This window comes from Harmonia axyridis, chromosome 3, assembly GCF_914767665.1.
Source record: "Harmonia axyridis chromosome 3, icHarAxyr1.1, whole genome shotgun sequence".
NCBI classification, from domain to species: Eukaryota; Metazoa; Arthropoda; class Insecta; order Coleoptera; family Coccinellidae; genus Harmonia; species Harmonia axyridis.
In genome coordinates this window covers 1,865,419-1,888,292 of record NC_059503.1, presented here as the reverse complement: position 1 = coordinate 1,888,292, position 22,874 = coordinate 1,865,419, and the positions used below count along the sequence as shown (strand labels likewise).

Below are 22,874 nucleotides of genomic sequence, written 5' to 3'. Positions count from 1 at the left end.
TATGTTATTTCAACTTTCAAAGTACACTGCGCGAAAAAATTAACGCACATTATGGAAATCTCAAATTTATTCTATAACTGAAGGTGTTCTCAATGATAATCATTTTTATCAGAATTATGCATGCATATCTTATCCACTTTCAACGTTTTTCTTCAATACAGATGTTTTTTCCCATCAGGAATAAAAAAAGATGATATTATCAGATTTTGAATGTATTGGCTCCATTCTGAAATCAGTTGTTCTCGATCAATTCTAGTGATCAATAGTTTTTCTTTCGTTTGATTTTTTTACACTCGATCGCTATGCAACGCGAAACACGGAATTTGACCCAAGAGGAATGTGCCCAAGCGGTAATTTTGCGAGAAGAAGGGTGGACATACTCAAGAATTGCTGAAAGGTTTGGAGTTTCCCATACAAGTGTGTCCAGAATGTTGCAGCGATTCAGGGAGATAGGTATGAATGTCCGAAGACCAGGACAGGGTAGACCGCGGGTAACAACTGCCATTTAAGAACGTTACTTGAGAGTTTCTTTGTTGAGACAACGGTTTGCAACCGCTCGCCTCCTTCAAAATCAGCTTGAACAAACTCATAGGGTGCAAATTAGCACTCAGACAATAAGAAATCGCCTCAGAGAATATGATTTAAGGCCTCGTGTCGCGGCAAGAGGCCCAGCTCTTACCCTGGCCCATCGAAGGGCGCGTTTGGATTTTGCGAGAGAGCATATTCACTGGGAAGAGGCTGATTGGAAAGAGTTCTCTTCACAGATGAGTCTAGATTCTGCCTCTACCATTGTGATCGACGTTCCCTTGTATACAGACGTCCACATGAAAGATATGCTCAGTGCAATTTCCTGAATACTACTGGTTTCGGGGGAGGATCGATGATGGTATGGGGTGGAATATCTTTGACTGCTCGCACAGACCTAGTGGTCGTTGATAATGGAACTATGAATGCTGATAGGTATATAAGGAACATTCTTGAAGAGCATGTAGTGCCATTTGCCCCATACATTGGTGAAAATTTCATTTTTATGGACGATAATGCCAGACCCTAACGTGCGCGCATCGTTCAGGAGTACCTTGAAGAGGTTGAAGTCTCTCGAATGGAATGGCCAGTAAGAAGTCCAGATCTCAATCCGATTGAGCAGGTTTGGGACAACCTCAATAGAAGGCTGAGAAGTTCAGAAAATCATCCAGCTACTCTTAATGACTTAGGAATCCAACTCAGAGAAATCTGGGAAGGATTAGATCAGAACATTTTAATATCACTCATTTTGAGTATGAACCTAGGTTGCCGAGCTGTAATTAACGCAAGGATGGAAATACCAAGTATTAAATCACTTATCAGCATTCCAGTATTTTGAAAATTGTTTATTTCTCTTCTTTCACATAAGATTCGGTGAAATCCTGAATTTTTCTTCCATTTAATGTGTCTTGTTTCGTTCAAAACCTTCCCGAGAGAACATAAAAAATAAGTTATAAAGTCAATGTAGAGTTTGTTTTAATTAAAATTGAGATTTTCAGAATGTGCGTTATTTTTTTTGCGCAGCGTAGTTATGTACTAAATAATTATCTTATATTGCTTCGATATTTTCATCTGGGAAATGTAAAAGACATAAAAATTCAGTCTTTAATCTACAAAAAAACTCTGCAATGCCTAACCAACCTAAGCAAATGTTGAATGTATGTCAGCTGTTCAAGATAGACAAACCAATAATAAAAATAAATACACATTAGTTGGTATTTTCAAAGAATACAGTCTCTCCTACAGTGAGAGCTGTATAGCATCGAACTTCTCCAGAACTTCATCGCAATACGTCTAATTTGCCAAGTTGAATTTAACCACTGGCGTCATACATGCAATTTATCGTGTACGTCAGAGTAGTTTGCATAAGTTCGATAAAGTGGTAACAAGATGTCCATCCAATGACCATAATATGTTACTGGAATTTCACAAGAAATAGGAGCAGGCCGAAGCAGCGACCAATTTCTATTTAGGCTATCCAAACTTTCTAGAAGCGCTAGCTTGGAAATGACATCAAAGTGAAGGGGATGCCGAATAGAATCATTGACGCAAAATGGGATGATTGAATACTGCGTGGGACGTGTGACTTCTTTCCATTTCCTTGATTGAAATTTCAACTTCGTAAACATAGTTTTGATATCATGGAAGCCTAAAAAGGATTTCACTAGAAGCTTTTCTGAATTCTTTGGAGAAACCGCATTCCAGATGATAACACATTCATACTTGCTCAAAAATCATGCTTCGACATTCCAATCATTTAGGAGTGCTTCAGCCATCTTCCAGAAGCTACTTCCAAAATCAAAATGAGAAGATTCCAGACAAACATCTCTTCACCATAACATAATCCTATTTTCTTTTTCCAGAGAGCATCTACAGAGTTCCTGGCGACAACAATAAGTTCTATGGCACCTTCACAACCTCAACCAACGGCCTGATGGGATCAGCCATATGTTCTTTTACGTTGAGCGACATCCACGCAGCCTTTGCTGGAAAGTTCAAAGAACAAGCCTCTTCATCCTCGGCTTGGTTACCTGTTCTCTCTGGTCGTGTGCCAGAACCAAGACCTGGAACTTGCGTCAACAATACAGAAACTTTGCCGGATTCAGTACTGAATTTCATAAGGTGAGTTGGGCTACCCCAAGGTACCGTATGAGGTCATTTTATATATTTTTTTTTGCTCAACTCTAATTTTTTGAGTTGCTCGTTGGGATGTTGACTCGTTTCTCATTGATTGTAATTATTTTTACAGATCCCATCCACTGATGGACTCTGCCGTTCAACACGAGCATGAAAAACCCGTCTTCTTCAAGAGAGACATCATTTTCACCAAGTTGGTAGTTGACAAGGTACCTGTAGATATTGGAGGTGCAGTTTTGGACTACACCGTCTACTACGCAGGAACAAGTAAGTGCAAACTTTCCCCTTTCTAAATGTTCGTGTCTTCAATTGATATTATCCTTTTTGTAGACGATGGACGTGTCCACAAGATTGTGGAATGGCAGAAAGAAGATGGTGATACCTCCTCCATCCTTCTGGATGTTTTCGATGTTACCCCTGGTGAAGCCATACAGGTGATGGAGATCAGCAAGGAACATAAAGCTATCTACGTAGCGTCTGATATGAGGATAAAACAGGTCGATCTGGTGATGTGCAACAGGAGATACGATAATTGCTTGAGATGCGTCCACGATCCTTATTGCGGATGGGACAAGGATTCGAATGTCTGCAAACCCTACTCTCCTGGGTAAGCATAACTACAGTTATTTTTCAAAGAATAGCATTTTACGTTTTACCATATCCGAGTTAGAAAAAACCTTATAACTCAATATCAAAGAAAAATGCCATAAGTGTCATTTATGTGTGATTTCAACAAAAACTCTAAAATAATAATAATAATAATAATAATTCTTTATTGCCATAACAAATGAATTATTCCGAATTTTTGTAGCTATTCTTTCTATTCCTCAAATACAAAGATAAAATCCATCAATTTACATCGATTTCAATATGTTTTACCGTATCCAAGTTAGAAAAAACCAATATCTCAATTTCAAAGAAAATTGTCATAAGTGTCACTTATGTGTTATTTCAGTAAAAATCCTGCAAAATGAATAATTCCATTCAGAAATGGAGTTAATATGTCTGTGTGAGGAAGAAAAAAAATGAAAAACGCTGATTATTACTCTTCGCGGTGTGCTTTATCTTTTCGTTTTTCGCCGGAAGAACCCTTCATCCCCTACATCCCGATTTTCAATCCGAATACATCAAATTTTATTTGCCGATCGAGAGGGCGCCACGGGGGTTCCGTAGCTGTGGGCGCTTCGGAATCAACAAACGTTTATTTAGACCAAACGGAAATCTGGTGCTCTCAGCCGTGCTGAGACATCCACAGTGTTTATTCGGCATATATCGGTATGCAAATAGATGGCAGGAGATGGGCCGGGCGAGGTGGAACTTTACCCCGAACTAAGACAGCGTCGACTCGTCAGGCAACGAATTATTTCGAGAAATACTTTTTTAAAAGAAGTCACTAAATGGGAAATTACTTTTTTTTCTTTCGACAGTCAGGCGGAAATAAAAAGCTCCTTATTTTAAAAATGAGAAAACAAAAATGTCAATCTTGGTTAAAAATACCGTCGTAAGTGTTATTTATGTGAAGCTTCACATAAAAAGTTGAAAAATAAATGAAACTTAATGATTTTAGTAGTTAGTTTTAGTTTAAATTTGGAATATGGCATTTATTTCAAATTCTTATTAATCAAGCTATATCACATAAAATTAATTGGACTGTTTTCGATTTGAAGTTGAATTCCATTGGTGTCAAGTATGTGAAGAATTCTTCAAATATTGGAAAATCATTCAAATTTTACTTTTTTTAATGGTTTCATTTTCAAGAGGAAGCGAAAAATAATCAATTTTCATTAATTCAAAATAAGTGGATAAAATCAAACTCAGTGAGGAGCTTAAAAGCAGCCAATTATATTGAATTTTCAAAAAAAAAAAAATAACTGGAAATTTTTAATTTGTTTTGCATGGAAACATACAGTTACCATCTACTCCAACAAATGAAATCAAACGCCAGTTTGGAAATTATTTAATTTCAATTGTTAAGCATGTAGAGATATATTGGTTAAATGTTGAAAAATTGTCGATATAGTTCAATTACCATCCACCATTACTTATTTTTGGATGGAATGGGGTAATCACTCAACTTCCATCAATTAAAACAAATGAAATTTCAGTTTGTTAGAGGATCCATTCCATTTGCAGTTAACTTTCAATTATGTGAAAATTTCCATCAATTCTTGATTCCGAATGAAGGCTCTCAATCAAATAAAACTCTTCCAAATCGAAATTGAATTTTACTAATAATACTTGTTTGTAAATTCGGTGTAGTCTATTTTGGTTTTCCATGGAGCACTTCGATTGGAGTGGAACTCAATATATTTTCATCCGAATCCTAGTTTGTGCCCTCCCCTATGTGGAATCCCCGCCCCTGTCATCCTCCTTTCGGTTTTGTTGGAATAATATTCGCTGTATATTGAAATTCGGCATATATACAAGCATTTGTGAATAAATATCTTCGAGATTGATTCTCATGAGTGGTTTTGACGCTCACTCATATCAGCGTCGCTTTCCACTCTCGTACTGTTTTTACAATTTTCCAATTTTATGCATGTCGCAGATTGAAATTTACCGATATCAATAACTCGGGGCAATTCGGAGAAAGCCTACATTCCTCGAACTTTCCTTATAGAACTTTATGATTAAATAAGTTTCTTCATTTCTCCATCCAGTCTCCTGCAGGACGTTTCCAATAGCACGGTTGACGTCTGCGACACCAGCGTAGTGAAGAAGAAGATGATCGTCACGTGGGGTCAGAGCCTTCACCTGGGATGTTTCCTGAAGATGCCGACAGTCTTGTCTTCTCAAACTATAACTTGGTATCATTACTCCAAGGACAAAGGTCGTTACAAGATCCAGTTCAGGTAAGGAAGAAGAAGAACCGCGAGTTGTTCGATGGAAACTAACAGAACCTCACTTTTCAGGCCAGAGAAATACATAGAAACGTCAGAAAGGGGATTGGTCATCATCGCGGTCACAGAGGCGGACGCTGGTCGTTACGATTGTTCTATGGGCGCTTCGTTGTTGTGTTCCTACAATGTAACAGTGGATGCGCATAGGTGCGCTCCACCGGCGAAGACCAACGATTACCAGAAGATCTACTCGGATTGGTGTCATGAATTCGAAAAGTACAAGTCGGCCATGAAGACTTGGGAAAGGAAGCAAGCTGTAAGTATGAATTAAAATAATAAATGCATGCTTGAAATTTTCGATATAGGAGTGGTGCAATTTAAAATCTGAAGTGGCGACGGGACACAGTAACAAAACCTACACATAACACAACCGGTTTACTCACACAAGCTCAAAGTTTCTGATATTGATCACATTTTGAAAATATATGATACAATTCAACTTCTTGTATAGAGTTATAGAGTAAGTCGCAGAAAAATGCCTAAATGTTTATATTCTATGGTTCATTATAGAGTGTGTTTTTTTTAGAGCTATAGAACTTTAAATTGCAATAAAACAACGATGGATTATTCGATTGACATGAATTTTACTTATCCGCAAAATAATCTTGTGGCATTACATTTTAAATATGATTTCTGGCATATGACCGCCACGGGTGGCTCGGATGTAGTCCAATCTGGACGTCCAATTTTCAATGACTTTTTTCAACATTTGTGGCAGTATATCAGCAATAACACGGCGAATGTTGTCTTCCAAACGGTCAAGGGTTTGTGGCTTATCCGCATAGACCAATGACTTCACATAGCCCCACAGAAAGTAGTCTAGCGGTGTTAAATCACAAGATCTTGGAGGCCAATTCACAGGTCCAAAACGTGAAATTAGGCGGTCACCAAACGTGTCTTTCAATAAATCGATTGTGGCACGAGCTGTGTGACATGTTGTGCCGTCTTGTTGGAACCACAGCTCCTGGACATCATGGTTGTTCAATTCAGGAATGAAAAAGTTAGTAATCATGGCTTTATACCGATCACCATTAACTCTAACGTTCTGGCCATCATCGTTTTTGAAGAAGTACGGACCAATGATTCCATCAACCCATAAAGCGCACCAAACAGTCAGTTTTTCTGGATGTAACGGTGTTTCGACATACACTTGAGGATTAGCTTCACTCCAAATGTGGCAGTTTTGTTCGTTGACGTAGCCATTCAACCAGAAGTGCACTTAATCGCTAAACAAAATAAAATGGACGTAGTGCGCGATACGTATTCCGCACAGAACCATTATTTTGGAAATAACATTGCACTATTTGCAAGCGTTGTTCAGGCGTGAGTCTATTCAAGATGAATTGCCAAACCAAACTGAGAATAAATCACTTGACAGCTGTTAAATCGGTCGCCATCTTGAACAGTAATGCCAACTTAAAGTTATATAACTCGAAAAAAACACCCATTATAATGAATTTCAATGCATTTCTTGCGACGATCTTTCCATCAAGATATTTATTCAACATATTTTGAAAGTTAATGCTGCATATTCTTGCCAGGACCTCGGCACACCACGAAATTCCATATTTTTGGTCCTTCTTGCATTTTGGTATTTCTTGGGTCCTCCCTGCAAATAATCAAAAAATTAGTAATAAAAATATGCTTTCTCCGAAAAATATTCTGTTATTCATAGAATTCCTCCAATAGTGAGTGGAACTCTAAAATTACAGTTATTTGGTGCATGTTCCACTGGAACAAGCGCACAGTAAAGTATGGACTTTTGGATCTTAAAGATTTATTCTTTTTCAGCAATGTGCCTCGAGGCAGAACGACAGCAACCAAAACAACCACCCAAATGAGATTTACAGGCCACTAGTGTGATAGCTCGTACAGCATGGGCCGCTAGCCTTGACGTTTCTAGGCATCCCCCTATACTGGACCCGCGTTCTTTTCGTCTAGACTAGTGGTGTGACACTGTGATGTTGCGTGTGGACAAAAACAGATATGTAACGCCATCTGGCGGCTTGGGACGAATTTTAAAGTGTATTTTAATGACGCTCAACTGGTGAAAATCTAGCGCTTGTGTCGTTTATCCATTCTCCAAGAAAGTAATGATTTTTATGATGAAATATTTTTTCACGTGAACGTATTAATCGGTGGGGGTAACGTCGAGATTTCAGCAGGTGAATCATCGATCGGAAATAATAGAAGTCAAGCTCAAAAAGCTCAACCTAACTCCCAACAAGGCCTTATTCAGACTGCTTCTCAACTCTAAATTTCCTTTTGAAATCTCGAAAATCTCCACCGACATGCGAAATGTCTGTAATATAAAACTTACTTCGTCTTAGCTAGTAAACATGTATTTCGAAAAACAACTATTTACAGAAAAACAAAACGATGCCACATCGCATTGGAAAAACTGAATAATTTTGAACATTGTAGGACTGTGATATGCGTGTATTGTATTGTAATTTTCACGAAAATTGATTTTTTTGTTTCGATGTGTAAAATCAGCCTCATATTTCGGACCAAGTGGGTGAACTTTTTCTGTATATCTCTTCGATTTATATTTTCAAATTGTAAATTCCGATTTTATGACTAAGCATAAGTTTTGATTTTTTTTAACTATTTCGATGTAATCTAGTATATCTCCTGCGTTTTAGTCATGAAATTGTATATTTAAACTCGTAGATTCATCGCGTATTGAAGCAATACTCTTTGCTTGTGAGATGTTGGTCCTTCTAAAATATATATAAATATAAATAAAAAAATGTACATATGTTTAACATTGGAAGAATTGTACCTAATTCATTTTGTAACTTTTGTTAAACTATAGGTTTCTGTCAGAGCGTTTCGAAAATTCTTAAATCTAAGCTGATTCCTCGTTTTTTCTCCAAAACATAGTTTGTAGTTGTTCATTATGGTTGAAGACAATCACTCTGCTGAAAATATGGATACAAGTTTTCTGTCCACTTTGCAGCTGCAATTATATCAATTCAAAAAAAAAGGAAAGCACAAGGAAAATTTTCCAATAAAATGAATATAGCAATACCGTAGTAATGAAAAATTACTTCAAAATTATCACATCAATAGAACATGGTTGTTCACTTAACGCACAATTCTTATTTATCGTTTTATTCTCACATGTTTTTATTTAGTTGAAGAAGATTCTCCATTGGGGTGCTTTTGACTTGAATTTATTTTAATTTTTCCTATTACATCTGTTGAAATTTTTTGCTTCTCTTAGAGTGATAGCCCCCTTAATGGAATACGGAAAGTATTTTCATATTATTTTTGTCATGAGCTGTTCGACTATGGTTTAATTTATTCTAATTCAATTAACCCTGTAAATACCTATGTAAAGTTAGTGAAAATTAACTATATCAATCCTAAGTACTTATAACTGAATAAAATACATCTTTACATGAATGAACAATAAACAGAATACTTTCAGAAGAAAACTCGTCATACTGAAAATGTTAAGCTTTGTTTTATGAATGTTGTTGGAGTAAGTAGTTTTGTATATCGCATTTATTGTATTCTCCATGTTTGCAGATTGTTGACAAGCAATCACAGCATTTACAGACTGTCTTAGTTTTAAGTTATTCACATTTTTAGATTAAGAATTGGGTTTTTGTATGAAACAGAGTACATATCCTAAATCCTGCAATAATTTCGGAAGCTTAATTGTTTTACGCTCCACATTATCGTTCATTATTTAGGCAAAGCTATTGTTACGAATTTAAAATGTAGAGGATTCGGAGGTGAAATCCAAATGATGACTTCTATGAAGTAATTTTTTCATATTACTGAATTTTATAACAGACCCTGACGTTTGGAGGATACAGGTTGACGTTGTTGAAGTAAACGATTAAACCAATAGGAGTTTTATTGAATTTTTATAGATGTATTTAACCCTCAGGTGTGCTATGGTGAACGATAACCCTTCTCCTAACGTCAGCCCCTGGACTTAAGATAAACTATGTAGTTGTAGCTTTTAGTTTTTATTTTTCTTAGCCTCATAGTTCTATAGAGATCAGAAATTGTTGACAATTCTAGTGATTTCAAATTTTTATAATCATCAACTGTATCGATGGTATGTTCCCAAAACTACTGATTATTTACGATTTATTGTAAATATATTGCAGTGAAGATTAGTTGATATAGTGAGATCATCCCTGTAAATTGTAATAGTTAAGTCGCTAATTGCTCTCTTGGATATTATCAATAAAGATTATGAAGAAAATATGAGTTTTCATTTGATTTCTTATTATTATTATTATTATTACATATAAATGAAGGCTGAGGTCTAAGTCCTATGTAAGCCTAAAAACCAAAGAAATCAATAAGCTGACTGAATGCATGCAGAGAAAAAAAAAACAATTATTATATGCATAGAAACAAATTAACCAAATAAGCAACTGTCTATTTTGTTTTTAAAACTATTCACTGAGTCAGAATTCACTACATCACCAGGTAAGCCATTCCATGTCTCGAATATACGGTTGAACAAAAAATATTGTCTCTGTCTTGTGGCAAACTTCTCCTTTTTCAATTTGAAAGTGTGACCTCTCAACCGCGGATCATTGTTGAAGATGAGAAGTTCTCTAAGGTTAGCATAATTGTACTTGGCTATACAGAAAGATATGACAAGGTCCCCTATACCTAGAGCAAACTTCTAATACTGAAATTATCTATTCATTGAGGAAGAGAAAGAAAGATAATGAATGGCAGAAGACACATTACTGGAAATTTTTTCTGCTTTCATGTATTCAAATTGTTATCCTAAATTCGTTATTTCATTCAAAAGTCAAATGTCATAAGTGCCACTCATGTGAGAATATTTATATACATATAAAGTAAAATTATCAACATGAATGGAAGAGTTATATTTGTACATTCATCAGATTTGAAATCAAAATCTTTCAGTCGCTTGGAATAAATTGCAAATGTATACCCTCAGATGCACAATGGAAAACAATAACCCTTCTCCTAACGTCAACCCCTGTACTTGAGATAACCTATGTTGCAGCAGATTTGAAATATTAATCTTCCAGTTGCTTCGAAGGAATTTCAAATATGTTTTTCAAACAGAAAAAATTAATTCTAATTGAAGTATCCAAGAACCATCTTTACCTATAATTAAATGAATGGCTATTGAGCCAAGAACAGTGTTTGGCGAGGCAAGTTTGTAGAACAAGATCAATACCTATATTGTATGTAGCAAAGTGATTCTTTAGTAAGACTAAAGACTCATTTGTATTCAAGTGACCAATGCTGTAAGTATTCCTAGGTATTAAATTTTAGATCAATATTTCACAGTAGTAAAATTTCCATTTCTCAATTGTTCCTTTTTATAGACAGGACTTTTAATTCATATTAGCATCCATCTGATACTTCGCAACTTTAGGATTTCACTGTGACTATTGAAGAGTTAATAAAATAATCCAAGATTCCAAAATTTTGAATTCCAATTGAAGAATTTGATAACTTTGAATGGTGTATACGAAATTTCCACTTTTCACTTGAATCACTTCATTCTGAATTGTTATTTCTTTCAAACTGAAAATCCAATAGCTCAAATGTAAAATGTTTACCTACAGTTAAGGTGGTAATTGCAAGAACGTTATTTTTTCAATTTTCTGAGTACCTACTATCAAAATCATGTGAATGAGTGGCCCTGGTTATGAATTGTGAAATAATTTGTTTATCACTGAAAGCACTTTTTTTCCAACTTCTAATTGTGTTGAGCAATGATGCTGGCATTATTTATTTTCAAATATTGTCCTTTGGGTCAATTCATAGTTTTAAGTTTGTAACCTAAAATTTCATTAATTTCAGAAATGCCATTTTAATTGAATGACACTTCCTCTTCCTCAACTATTCCTCTCTCAATGTGTTCAGAAAACGAAAAAAACTTCAAATATACTGAAATGAAAATCCGAGGCTAGATAACAGCTAAAACAACCCAGAATCTACAGCTCGATACAGTACAGTACCCACACTACCTTTGCCAAATAATAAGTTGTTAATTATTAATCAATTGTTCTATCAAAACAGTGTTATGGCGCGAAATTTAAATTTCACGATTGCGAACGATACCGACCGAAGAAGAGTATTCGAATCTGTCACTCTTTCCTAACCTAGTTTTGTTTTATTTATTTTTACTGTTATCTTAAAAATATCATAACAGAATGGACTACACATTTATACCAAAATCACTCTCTGACGACGAAAAGAGTAAATTGGAACAACAAAATTCCAGATTAGTCCCTGATTACAAAGCTAATGATTTAGAAAAGAATGCTAAAAAATACTGGGATTTGTTCTACAAAAGGAACGAAGAGAGATTTTTCAAAGATCGACATTGGACAACTCGGGAATTCAAAGAACTATTAAATGAAAAGGACGATGAAGAGAAACGAGTGATTTTCGAGGTAGGATGCGGTGTAGGAAATTTTATATTTCCTTTAGTGGAAGAGAATTTGTTTTCATATATTTATGCTTGTGATCTATCACCAAGAGCCGTTGAGTTTGTGAAGAAAAATCAACTCTATAATGTAAATACTATGAAAATTTTTCAATGTGATATAACTACTGATGATGTTCACCAAGAGATTGGCAAAAATGAGATTGATATTGTAACTTTAATATTTGTATTATCTGCTATACACCCAGATAAGTTTATATCAACAATTAGAAATATTTTTGAACTTTTAAAACCAGGAGGTGTGCTTTTATTCAGAGATTATGGACTTTATGACATGGCCCAAATTAGATTTAAGGCAGGTCATAAAATAGCTAACAATTTCTACATGAGACAAGATGGAACAAGGTATGTAACGAAAACATGAAAGCTTCCTTGAACTAAAAAGGATCATTTTACAGGAGCTTCTATTTTGCCCCAGAATATATAGAGGATATTTTCACAAACGTTGGATTCCAAATTATAAGTAACTGTTATGTTCATCGTAGGACAATAAACATAAAGGAAAATATTGATGTTCCGAGGATATTCATTCAATCGAAAGTTATGAAACCAAGATGATATTAGGTTTCTTCTAGAATAAAAAACCTATAATGTCAACCAATTTTTTTTATTAATAAAATAATTTAAACCTACCATGAATTAATGAAGTCAGCCTCTCAATTCGAAAGAATACTTTGATAGATGATTTCTATGTATTACTTGACGTGTTTTCCTTTCATTGTCATATATGTGTATGCTTGCAATAATTGTGGAAATTAAATTATTATTAATACTTGGGGTGAAAATAAAAATAAAAAAATGAGGATACAAGGAAAAAAATTATAAACTTTAATGTCATTGAATCAATTACAAATACAAAAATGATTTGGAAATCTTCAATTTGGTTCACTATAATTTATAATAACCATCAATTATATACAATAAAAAACTACACTATAAACAATATTTCATAACCATAACAACTTAATACTCAAAGGTTCAAATTTACGATAAATCGTAAAGACTTGGCATTCACATTTGGGACGTATGTCGCTTCTTCTTCAATAACAGATCCCATATCCTGTGGGATACTTTCGGAGGCTCTCCTGATAACGTATTTGGCCGACTGTTAGCTGAATTGTTCCATTCCTGTCTTGTTGGCATGTTGTATTCATCTGAAATTGGAAGTTATTGTTCAATTATTGATCGATCATGAATGAAAGAATATTGAACCTACCCAATGAATGTCGATTGCTTGAATTCGATGAAGAGCTGCCATTCTGAATATTGGGGTTTCTCAGTTCAACAATTGACTCTGTTACTTCAGGACTTGACGTTCGACTTGACTGTGAACTCATCTCATAGTCGTTAGTATCCTGCAAGATTAAAAAAAAAATTAGTGATGAAAAACCTCAAAAATTAATAAATTAGTTGAATAACAAATCAATATTGCTCAACTCACCTTGACAATATCGAAATTGAGCAATTGCTGACTAGGCGGCAATCTTGCTCTGAACACAATTTTATTGATCCAATCCAACATATCCCCTTCAGAGTTTGTAGAGAATAACAATTCTGACCCATCGTTGACTTGCAACCTAAACGTGTTTTTTCTCTTTTGATAATCATCAGCTACTGTACATTTGGCATTGTGAATGTTGATTGGAGGACAACAAGCTTTACTAGCAGCGAAATCTTCCTTATTTTTGAAAAAGCACATCAGCTGGCCGCACAGTACTGTGTAAGAATTTTTCCAGGTACGATTTGTGGCCCTTTTACCATTAGGCGACAATATTTGCTTCCGATCCAAGAAACTTTCTGCTTCGACAGGCGGCAAAGCTGCATCGTTTCCTGAAAACATCATGAAAATGTAATGTTTGAATTTTGCTAATGTTACTTAACTTGACGCTCATGCAACTACACTTTGCAAAAAAATTAACGCACATTATGGAAATCTCAAATTCATTCTATAACTGAAGGTGAACTCATGGGGTGCAAATTAGCACTCAGACAATAAGAAATCGCCTCAGAGAATATGATTTAAGGCCTCGTGTCGCGGCAAGAGGCCCAGCTCTTACCCCAGCCCATCGAAGGGCGCGTTTGGATTTTGCGAGAGAGCATATCCATTGGGAAGAGGATGATTGGGAAAGAGTTCTCTTCACAGATGAGTCTAGATTCTGCCTCTACCATTGTGATCGACGTTCCCTTGTATACAGACGTCCACATGAAAGATATGCTCAGTGCAATTTCCTGAATACTACTGGTTTTGGGGGAGGATCGATTATGGTATGGGGTGGAATATCTTTGACTGCTCGCACAGACTTAGTGGTCGTTGATAATGGAGCTATGAATGCTGATAGGTATATAAGGAACATTCTTGAAGAGCATGTAGTGCCATTTGCCCCATACATTGGTGCAAATTTCATTTTTATGGACGATAATGCCAGTCCCAATCGTGCGCGCATCGTTCAGGAGTACCTTGAAGAGGTTGAAGTCTCTCGAATGGAATGGCCAGCAAGAAGTCCAGATTTCAATCCGATTGAGCAGGTTTGGGACAACCTCAATAGAAGGCTGAGAAGTTCATAAAATCTTCCAGCTACTCTTAATGACTTAGGAATCCAACTCAGAGAAATCTGGGAAGGATTAGATCAGAACATTTTAAGATCACTCATTTTGAGTATGAACCGTCGTTGCTGAGCTGTAATTAACGCAAGGGGTGGAAATACCAAGTACTAAATCACTTATCAGCATTCCAGTATTTTGAAAATTGTTTATTTTTCTTCTTTCACATAAGATTCGGTGAAATCCTGAATTTGTCTTCCATTTAATGTGTCTTGTTTCGTTCAAAACCTTCCCGAGAGAACATAAAAAATAAGTTATAAAGTCAATGTAGAGTTAACTTTCATTAAAATTGAGATTTTCAGAATGTGCGTTAATTTTTTTGCGCAGTGTACAATAGTCTATTCAACTTCCGGAATCAGTGTATTCGAAAGATCGATTCCTTACCTGGTCTCGATCTGAAGGAACCCCTTCTGCGTGTCGCAAAAGATGGGGTCCTCTTTATAGGCTTGTTTGGAGGGGTCTTCATGCTTTCGGCTCTCTTTATCGAACTGTCGCCTATCTTCCTAACTCGGTCCCTGTCGAACAAGTGGGCGACGGAATTGGTCTTCCTCAGGGACGTACCCGGGGCCTTATTATCTTCTGCGGCGGGCGGTATATCATTCTGTTTGACGCCGTTCATGGTGATTGTCGGAGTGGGGCGTCCTTCGTCTATTCTACGCGACTCAGCGATCCTCTGCATCTCTTGTCGTTTGCGCATGTCCAGTTTTTCCTGTTCTAGACGTTCCTTTTCGGCCTTCCTGGCCAGCTCTTCTAGCCTGAGCTGTTGCGCAAACGCCTCTTCTATCTGAAAAATTACACCGGGTTTTTTCAAACGTATTCGAAAAATAGTGGGAAAAACAAGTGAATAATAGAGTCACCTACCATAGTCTTTCTCTTGAGAGCCGAGAATTTCTCCTCTTGAGCTTTGATCGTCTCCTCAAAGTCGCAATGCTTCCTGATGAGATCTTCCACTTGTAAGATGTTATCTCCCAATTTCTCGTCTTTGAGAGCGTCCTCCCTCATAATTAGCCAATTCTCCAAAACGGACGCCTCCCTCTTGAACAGCTGAGCGTCCAGGTTCTGATCATAGATGACCTTTCGCTTCTCCCAAGTCCCTAAAAGCAGGGAAAATCGAAGTTTCAGGATTTCGATTTTGTCGGCGATGTCTTGAGCCATGAAATGGTTTTCTTTTATGTAGTCTTCGCCGGTCTCGTAGAATTTTCTCATCTCCTTATCTTTGGCGTCGATCTCCACCTTCAACTCGCTGTGTTTCTCCACAAGTAACTCCGCCTCCAGCACTTCTTGAGGAAGTTCAGGAGCTGTAACCCTCGCCAGCATCTCATTGATCCAAGCCCTGAAAACCCAAACAGTTTAGAGAATAATTTAGAAATGAGAGCATTTATTGTTACTCACAGTAGGTCTTGGTATTGGTCTATGTAAACTTGGGATTGTTCTGATTGCTGTAAGTTATCTTTCCTTCTCTCTGCACACACAACAAGGTACTCGTAAGCTTTCACCGTATCTTCCCTCTTGTCGTCAATGTGCTCTTTGGTATCTGGGAATTCCTCGATAAGCTTCTTGGCCTCTTGCTCTATAAATTCTACTTTGTCCTTGATAACTTTCAGCTCACTTTCGAAAGCCTGATGTTTTCTCAGCAAATCTTGAATACTCTCCAAGTCTTGACCATAGGTATCATAGGATAAGTCAGCTTCTTTCTCGTGTATCCAAGATATTATTTCTTCTGCAGTTCTATCAAACATATGGACCTATTGTTGAAAAAAGGAAAAATGGTTAATGATTATTTTTCTGTAGAGTAGTTCAAACAATCTCGCCCTTGAAAGACAAAAGGAATTGAAGTTCTTGAAATTATTTCACCTGTTGTTTTGAAGTTAATTTTCTTCATTCTCACCTGTTTTGCTCCAGCCAAAGCTTCCTTTCGAACGTTAACCAGCTCCAAAAGATCCTCCCATTGGGTCTGGACCTCAGTCATTTTCTCTTGGATCTTGGCACTGTAGCTGCATTTGGCCTCTATCAGAGCGTTTCCGCTGACTAAACAAGACTGGAGCCTAGCCTCGCTGTTCATTATGCTGGCGTGGAAAGTGTCGAAGGCTTGAATTAGTAGTTCCACATGTTCAACGTCAACTCCATACTCTTCGGAATCGGATTTGGTCATCTGGTCTTTAATCCATTCTTGGAGTTCGGTGCATTCCTGGAGGAACCCGAAATACTGTAGGGCTTCAGAAAGGGAAACCTCTCTCTGAGCCACCAGCTGACGCAACTTCTTGAACTCGTTCGTTATTTGTTCCTAGAAAAAGGTTGAAAACTCTAATAAGTATTTCTATTACGTTGTCGAAAAGTGGTAAAAGGTTTACTGAAGCTTAAGGCTAAGCAAAAACAGCAATAGAATACGTTGCACTTGGTAATCCATTATGGTTTTAGATCTAAAATTTTTACATACCTCTCTTTTTTTAATGTTGTCTGCATCGTAGTGCTCTCTTTCCACAAGATCACTACATCTCTGGGATAATTTGTCAATGGTTTCCTGGTAAGCTTTTACTTCGGCAGCTATTATATCCAACTTCCTTTGCAGCATCTGAGTGGAAATCTCATCCCTACCTACCTCACTTGTTGCCAGAGCTGGCAGCCTGTCATGAATCCAGGCCTCGGCCTCTGAACTCTCCTCATAAAACTTGAAAAAAAAAAAAGACAAATAGAAATTGTTAAACGCACGTTACTCCAAGTATCTCAACTTTGCCATTGCCAAAGGTGAAATTTTTTGCTAACCTAACAAGAGAAAAGTCATAACCTAACCTAACAAGAGAAAAGTCATGAATTTTTGCCCACCAAATAAAGAAATAAACTCACCAGTTGGGACTCAAGGGCATCCTGCAACCTTAACCTTCTTATACTGGCCATATCCCTAACCATCGCGAATCTACTCTCCAATTCCTCTACCTTCTCATTGATATCACTGGAGAACTCATGACCTGATCTTGTCATGTTGGCCGCTCTGTCCATCAAACCTTTCACGATGTGCTCCCTTGAGTTCAGCTCTACCTCCAGTGTCTGATGCTTTTTCTGCAAGCTCTGAACCGCGGTCAAACTGGTACCCAGGTCCAAAGATGCTGCCAGCGGCTCTCTATCGCTCAACCACTGCAACTCCTCGTCTATCTCGCTGGTGAACTGCTGCAGCATCAGGCAGGATTCGGCCAGATCTTTCTTGGCCTGCAGGGGAGACTTTAGCTGGTGGAACCTGGTTATGGCGTGTTGCGCTCTCTCTTCAATCTCGCGCTTCATGAAGTTATTGCTCTTTGAGAACTGTTCTGCCATCTCGTTGATGCTCTCGCAGTTTTCTATGTGCTGTTGGTAATCATTTTCCAATGCTAGGTGACGTTTTAGTATATTGTTGACTGAAGCTAAGTCATTTCCTACATCGTTAGAGGTGACTTGAGCCTCGACTTCGCTCAGCCAAACCTCAAACTCTTCGATGGATCTGATGAAGAGGAGTGCTTGATAGGCCTCGTTCAGCTTTTCACGTTTGATCTGCGTTAGTTCCAACAGTCTCTTCCAATCTTCCTCGATTTCTTCCAACCTTACAGCTATCTCATCTTTGGCATAGTGTTCTGAATGTATTAACTCTTGTCCTTCGTCTATTACACTTTGAACCCTTTCATCGCTTGCCATAACCTCTGCCTCGAACGTAGAATGCTTCTGTATTTTACTTTGTAAGTTATGTGGTTCCCTATAACTTTCATCTGCCGCTATCTGAAGCTTCTGATTCAACCAGATCTCCACGCTGCATACGTTCTTCAGGAACTTCTGAAGGGCTCTGGATTCATCCAGTTTAAGTCTCCTGGCTTCCGTCATTTGTAAAAGTTTATTTTTTCTATCTAGGATAGCGTCCATCCTCTTCGATACTTCCTGGTTGTTTTGGTTCCTTTCTTGGTCGGCTAATTTCTTGGAGACAACTTCCAGATCATCCACTCTCACCAACTGTTGCTCAAGCATCTTTGTGAAGTCCTGGTGTTTCCTGATCAAAGCTTCGACAGCGCTTGGAGTGTCTCCAACGTCATCGTTGTTTAAGAAAGCCTCTTTGCTCGCCAACCAATTCTTAATTTGATTGATTTGATCCTTGAAGTCTTGTAGGTCGTAATCGTAGGTGATCTCCCGCTTGTGGTGGTTCCAGGCTTCGAACACCCTCTTCTGGGTTTCTTTGAGTTTTTCCGTTTCTCCTCTAATTTCCGACTCTTTGGATCTCTCTCCCACATCGATCAGTTTATTGAAGACCTCGTTCCTTCCGTTGATTTCCGCTTTAAGCTCGTTGTGAAACTCAATTTGGGTCTCAGCTTCGGCTATATTTTCCGGTTTTTGTCTGGCCTCCATTCGGTATATTATATCGCCGGCCCAAACCTCCAAATCCTTAACTTCAGATAAGAACTTCTGCAAAGAGTAAGAATTGTGCAAGGTTTCTTTCCTTTTGCTGTTAGCTTCGAGCAGATCGGTCCAGTGCTGGTGCAAGTTATCCATTCTCTCCTGTATTTCTTCGATAGCGTCGTGATACTTGTCACTCAACAAGATGGCATTGGTACCGTGTTCATCCAACTTCTTCTCTACGGCCTTGATCTCCGTTTCTAAGGCTTCCTGTTTCCTTTGCAGAGCTTGGACAGATACCAAATCACGACCAACTTCTTCATTCTGCAGAGCCTTGCGTTTCTCGTCTATCCTATCAATAGTATCCATGACATCTCTGTTGAAAAGATGAATCTCCGCAGCTCCTGCAAGTTTGTTTCTGTAGGACACAAGAGCTCCTTGCAGATCTTGCCATTTTTTGATGAAGTTGTCTTTCCTTTCTTGGACGCCCTTATGGCCTTGCCTCTCGAGTTTATTGGCCAAGGAGTAAATGAGTTTGACTTTCGAATCGTCGACCCTCATATCGCTGTCAACGTCATCTAGTTTACGTTGAAGAGCTTGGCAATGTTCATAATCTCTTCCAGTGTCTCCAGCCTGAACCATAACTTCTTTATCTCTGATCCAGGTCTCTATCTTATCCAACTGGTTGTTGAACTCCAGGATATCTTGGGCTTCTTCTAAACCTTTACCTCGGAACTGCACCTCTCTTAACAGTTCATTCCAAGACTCTTGCAGATTTCTCAGTTTCATTTTGATGTCGTTAGAGGCAGAATGTTTTAAATTGAGCAACTTCTCTCCCTTCTGTTTGATTTCCACTATTCTTATTTCATTAGCAGTAACCTCGGCCTGTAAAGCCTGATGTTTCTGCAACATTTTAATCTTATCCTCCAGATTATGGACATCGCTGGCTTTGATTTGTGTCTCCAATTTTTTCTGTTTTTCAGTTATCCACATTTGGATCTCTGTTATATCTCTGTTGAATTCTGCATAAAGAAGTGCATTATCTAACAGTATTTTTCTCTCCAAGCAAAGCTGGTAGACTCTTCGTCGTTTTTCTTTGATTTCATCCAACTTCGCTGATATTGATGGGGAATCGAAGTGGTTCTGGGACACTAGTTTGTGTCCTGACTGATACAGAATGTCCAGTTTTTCGTCTTGGTGGTAGATCACTTTCTCGAACTCCTCGTGTTTCTTCAGCTGGTTAGCGACTTCTTCCACTGTCTCTCCAAGGTCTAAAATACCTGCAAGAAGAGATAAAACAGTAACCTATATTTAATTCGGTTTATTTTAAGTGGGGACTAACCTAGTGCAGCTTCTTGAGCGTTGGTTGCATCTTCGATGAGTTTTGTTTCTCTGTAGAAGAGATGGAGATCGTACAACTGATCTAGGTAAATTTTCTTCAAAAGCCAAGCGTTGTGTAACTTCTGGCCTTCTTCCACCAGATTTTTATACTTTTCCACAGCCTCTGCAGCCGCATAGTGTCCTAAAACAAATAAAAACTTCAGTAAGTTGTTCTCGAAGACTGAATAGAACACATACCTGTCTGCTCCATGGCTGTCAAGTTTTCGGCCACTTCATGGAAACTCTTTTCCCTTGCTTCTATCTCGCTCTTCAGGGCGTCATGTTCACTTTTCAAGACTTGTGCCCGTGCTATGCTTCTAGCGTTCTCTTCGGCTGATATGGCAAGACGGAGGCCGATTGCCCAGTTGGTCAGATCTCTGACTTGCTTAAAGAATCTCTGCAGATCGACGCTTGCCTGGAGTTGATCATGTCTGGCGTCGTCCTTTTGTTTCAGCTTGTTCCAAGCGTCCACCACCAATTCTTGTTTCTGCTGGATATTTGGCTGAAAACAGATAAAGATAAAAACCTTTTTCTTCCTTCTCGGAAGCAAAAAACTCCCAAACCCTGAGGTACAATATTCAATTCTTACCTTGTTGCTTGGATACACCTTCTGTAGTCTGGAAGCATCTTCAACCAACAGCTGTAGTTGAGCCTCAAGAGCAACTAGCTCATTTTCGAATTTCTCGTGCTTTCTCAACAAGGCTAAGGCTGAGTTAAGGTCTCTTCCTAGCTCAGTGCCAAGAGAAGCGTTCTTCTCTTGGATCCTTTGGAGAGCATCTGCGACGTCTCTATGGAAACGATGTATTTCTCCAGCTGCCTGCAAGCGTACTTCACGGTTGTTGATCTGATCGTGTAACCTTTCCCATGATTCACTGAAATTTCATGATTATGTTAGGTTATTCTCCAGAAACAACAGTAAAGTTGTAGTATTCGAAGTTTTTGAATATACGAATATTCACAACCAGATGTTTTTAGATTGAGGTTAAAACACATACAACACAACACAATAAAAAATTAAAATATTACCTCACTAAATCATGCCTTTCCATCACCTCGTCATACATTTCAGAGGGTGTTTCTGTGCTAAAAAAACCAACACCACATGCAAATTACCACAAAATTCTAAAAAGTGTGGATATGAATGAAAAGAGTGTCATTTATTATTATCATCCGACAGAGAAAGAATGAAGAAATTATATTTCAAATCGATCACCTTGAAGCATCAAGTAATCCTTCAACGTATTGAGAACAATTAAACTCAAGAAGATCCCTAGCTTTTGCACGCTTGTTTTTTTTGGAATTAAATTTTAATATAATAAATTCCATTGAAATTTTGTGTATATAAAGTACATTGATAAAGTGTGTTATCTCCAAAACTTCAACTATGTAATTTTCACACAAGACAAATTATAAAAAATTGCTTAATTACGAATTCGAACAAGTTCCTGAATTCAAGTAATTGTTTTTCTTGACTACACACTACCTGTGTGATAATTCTATAAACATATCATCCTTCCAGAAAAACAAATTGAATACCAAAAATTATGTTAGTCAAAACAATTATTTTATTTAATCACCATAATTTAGACACAAACTTAGTTCAAATAAAACAGGAAAGAAGAAATTAAACGGAAACCATGCAAAAAGTGCAAACCAATGACTCTCAGAAAAATAATTATTCAATATACTCACACTAACTGCTCTTGTTTGGCGTTGATGTCATTAATGTAGGAACTCTGATTGGCTATTAGTTTTTGAGCTAAAGCTTCGCACTGTCTGAATCTCTCAGCCCCAGACTCAATGCGCAACTTGAAATCGTCGAATTTGTTCCTCAAAACCTATAAGTGAATAGTCGTTAAGTGAGGTTAACTGATATAGATGATTTTAAAACAATCTACTCACAATCAAATGCTCATAATCCTGACCATAATCTTCGGAGGATGCCTGTTGCAGATTCTCCATGATCCAATCCTCTAATTCTTCAGATTCCAAGAAGTACTCATGTCTGAACAACGATTCCATGAGGCGGTGTTGCCGTAAAGCGGCTTTCCTCTGCAAAGATCTGACAAGATGTTCCAGACTGGACTGCCTCTCCGTTATGGTCTTGGATTCGGGATGATTTACTTTGGTTAGTTCCTGAACGCCTCGTCCCATTTCTGCTATTATGTTCTTGTAAGTGTCAAGTTCCAATTGTAAAACCTGTAAAAACTATCTGCAATCTCATTCAGACAAAAAATATTCACAATTTGATACCTTGTGTTTGGTCAAAAGCTTCGTAGCTGAATCCCTATCTCTACCATAATCAGTACTGGCCAAAACATCTGATTTCTCATTTAACCAGGATTCTACTTCACTGGCTTCAAAATAAAATTGTTGGGCTTTCAGGGATTGTTCGAGATTTTGAGCCCTAACTGCAGCTTTTTTATTCAAATCAGTCCAAGCATCAATGAGATCGTTGCTCAGCTTTTCAATCTATTGAAATAAATATGATATAGAATTTGTACAGGTTT

General features: G+C 37.6%; 3 protein-coding genes across 5 annotated transcripts in view; 2 read left to right on the top strand and 1 right to left on the bottom strand.

The window, feature by feature from the left end:
• Nucleotides 1–9,789, top strand: part of LOC123676982 (semaphorin-2A) — a 605,612-nt gene extending 595,823 nt beyond the window's left edge. For both annotated transcript variants that reach the window (XM_045613352.1, XM_045613351.1), the window contains 6 exons: nucleotides 2,388–2,646; nucleotides 2,774–2,928; nucleotides 2,992–3,268; nucleotides 5,322–5,513; nucleotides 5,574–5,817; nucleotides 7,353–9,789. In XM_045613352.1, the coding sequence (XP_045469308.1) occupies nucleotides 2,388–2,646; nucleotides 2,774–2,928; nucleotides 2,992–3,268; nucleotides 5,322–5,513; nucleotides 5,574–5,817; nucleotides 7,353–7,424 (1,199 nt within the window). In that variant the 3' untranslated portion in view covers nucleotides 7,425–9,789. The remainder of the gene's footprint in view (nucleotides 1–2,387; nucleotides 2,647–2,773; nucleotides 2,929–2,991; nucleotides 3,269–5,321; nucleotides 5,514–5,573; nucleotides 5,818–7,352) is intronic.
• Nucleotides 9,790–11,669: 1,880 nt separating this feature from the next.
• LOC123676985 (tRNA N(3)-methylcytidine methyltransferase METTL6) lies at nucleotides 11,670–12,665 on the top strand. The gene is made up of 2 exons (XM_045613355.1): nucleotides 11,670–12,378; nucleotides 12,432–12,665. The coding sequence occupies exons 1-2, from the start codon at nucleotides 11,738–11,740 to the stop codon at nucleotides 12,589–12,591; spliced, it is 801 nt and encodes a 266-aa protein (XP_045469311.1). The 5' UTR covers nucleotides 11,670–11,737; the 3' UTR covers nucleotides 12,592–12,665.
• A 173-nt stretch (nucleotides 12,666–12,838) lies between these two features.
• Nucleotides 12,839–22,874, bottom strand: part of LOC123676981 (spectrin alpha chain, non-erythrocytic 1) — a 45,495-nt gene continuing 35,459 nt past the window's right edge. Inside the window, exons 17-32 of one of the 2 annotated variants that reach the window (XM_045613349.1) lie at nucleotides 22,618–22,836; nucleotides 22,267–22,563; nucleotides 22,057–22,202; nucleotides 21,391–21,447; nucleotides 20,954–21,236; nucleotides 20,563–20,866; nucleotides 20,327–20,506; nucleotides 17,479–20,264; nucleotides 17,072–17,302; nucleotides 16,523–16,918; nucleotides 16,027–16,379; nucleotides 15,496–15,967; nucleotides 15,019–15,418; nucleotides 13,475–13,863; nucleotides 13,250–13,388; nucleotides 12,839–13,187 (exon numbers count right to left, since the gene is read on the bottom strand). In XM_045613349.1, the coding sequence (XP_045469305.1) occupies nucleotides 13,045–13,187; nucleotides 13,250–13,388; nucleotides 13,475–13,863; nucleotides 15,019–15,418; nucleotides 15,496–15,967; nucleotides 16,027–16,379; nucleotides 16,523–16,918; nucleotides 17,072–17,302; nucleotides 17,479–20,264; nucleotides 20,327–20,506; nucleotides 20,563–20,866; nucleotides 20,954–21,236; nucleotides 21,391–21,447; nucleotides 22,057–22,202; nucleotides 22,267–22,563; nucleotides 22,618–22,836 (6,795 nt within the window). In that variant the 3' untranslated portion in view covers nucleotides 12,839–13,044. The remainder of the gene's footprint in view (nucleotides 13,188–13,249; nucleotides 13,389–13,474; nucleotides 13,864–15,018; nucleotides 15,419–15,495; nucleotides 15,968–16,026; nucleotides 16,380–16,522; nucleotides 16,919–17,071; nucleotides 17,303–17,478; nucleotides 20,265–20,326; nucleotides 20,507–20,562; nucleotides 20,867–20,953; nucleotides 21,237–21,390; nucleotides 21,448–22,056; nucleotides 22,203–22,266; nucleotides 22,564–22,617; nucleotides 22,837–22,874) is intronic. The other variant, XM_045613350.1, reaches the window with a different exon arrangement.

Bases quoted from the DNA above. Each gene is read 5' to 3' on its own strand.
- LOC123676985 (XM_045613355.1), top strand. From the start codon at position 11,738: ATGGACTACACATTTATACCAAAATCACTCTCTGACGACGAAAAGAGT. The intron at 12,379-12,431 runs GTATGTAACGAA...ATCATTTTACAG, and splicing joins ATGAGACAAGATGGAACAAG to GAGCTTCTATTTTGCCCCAG.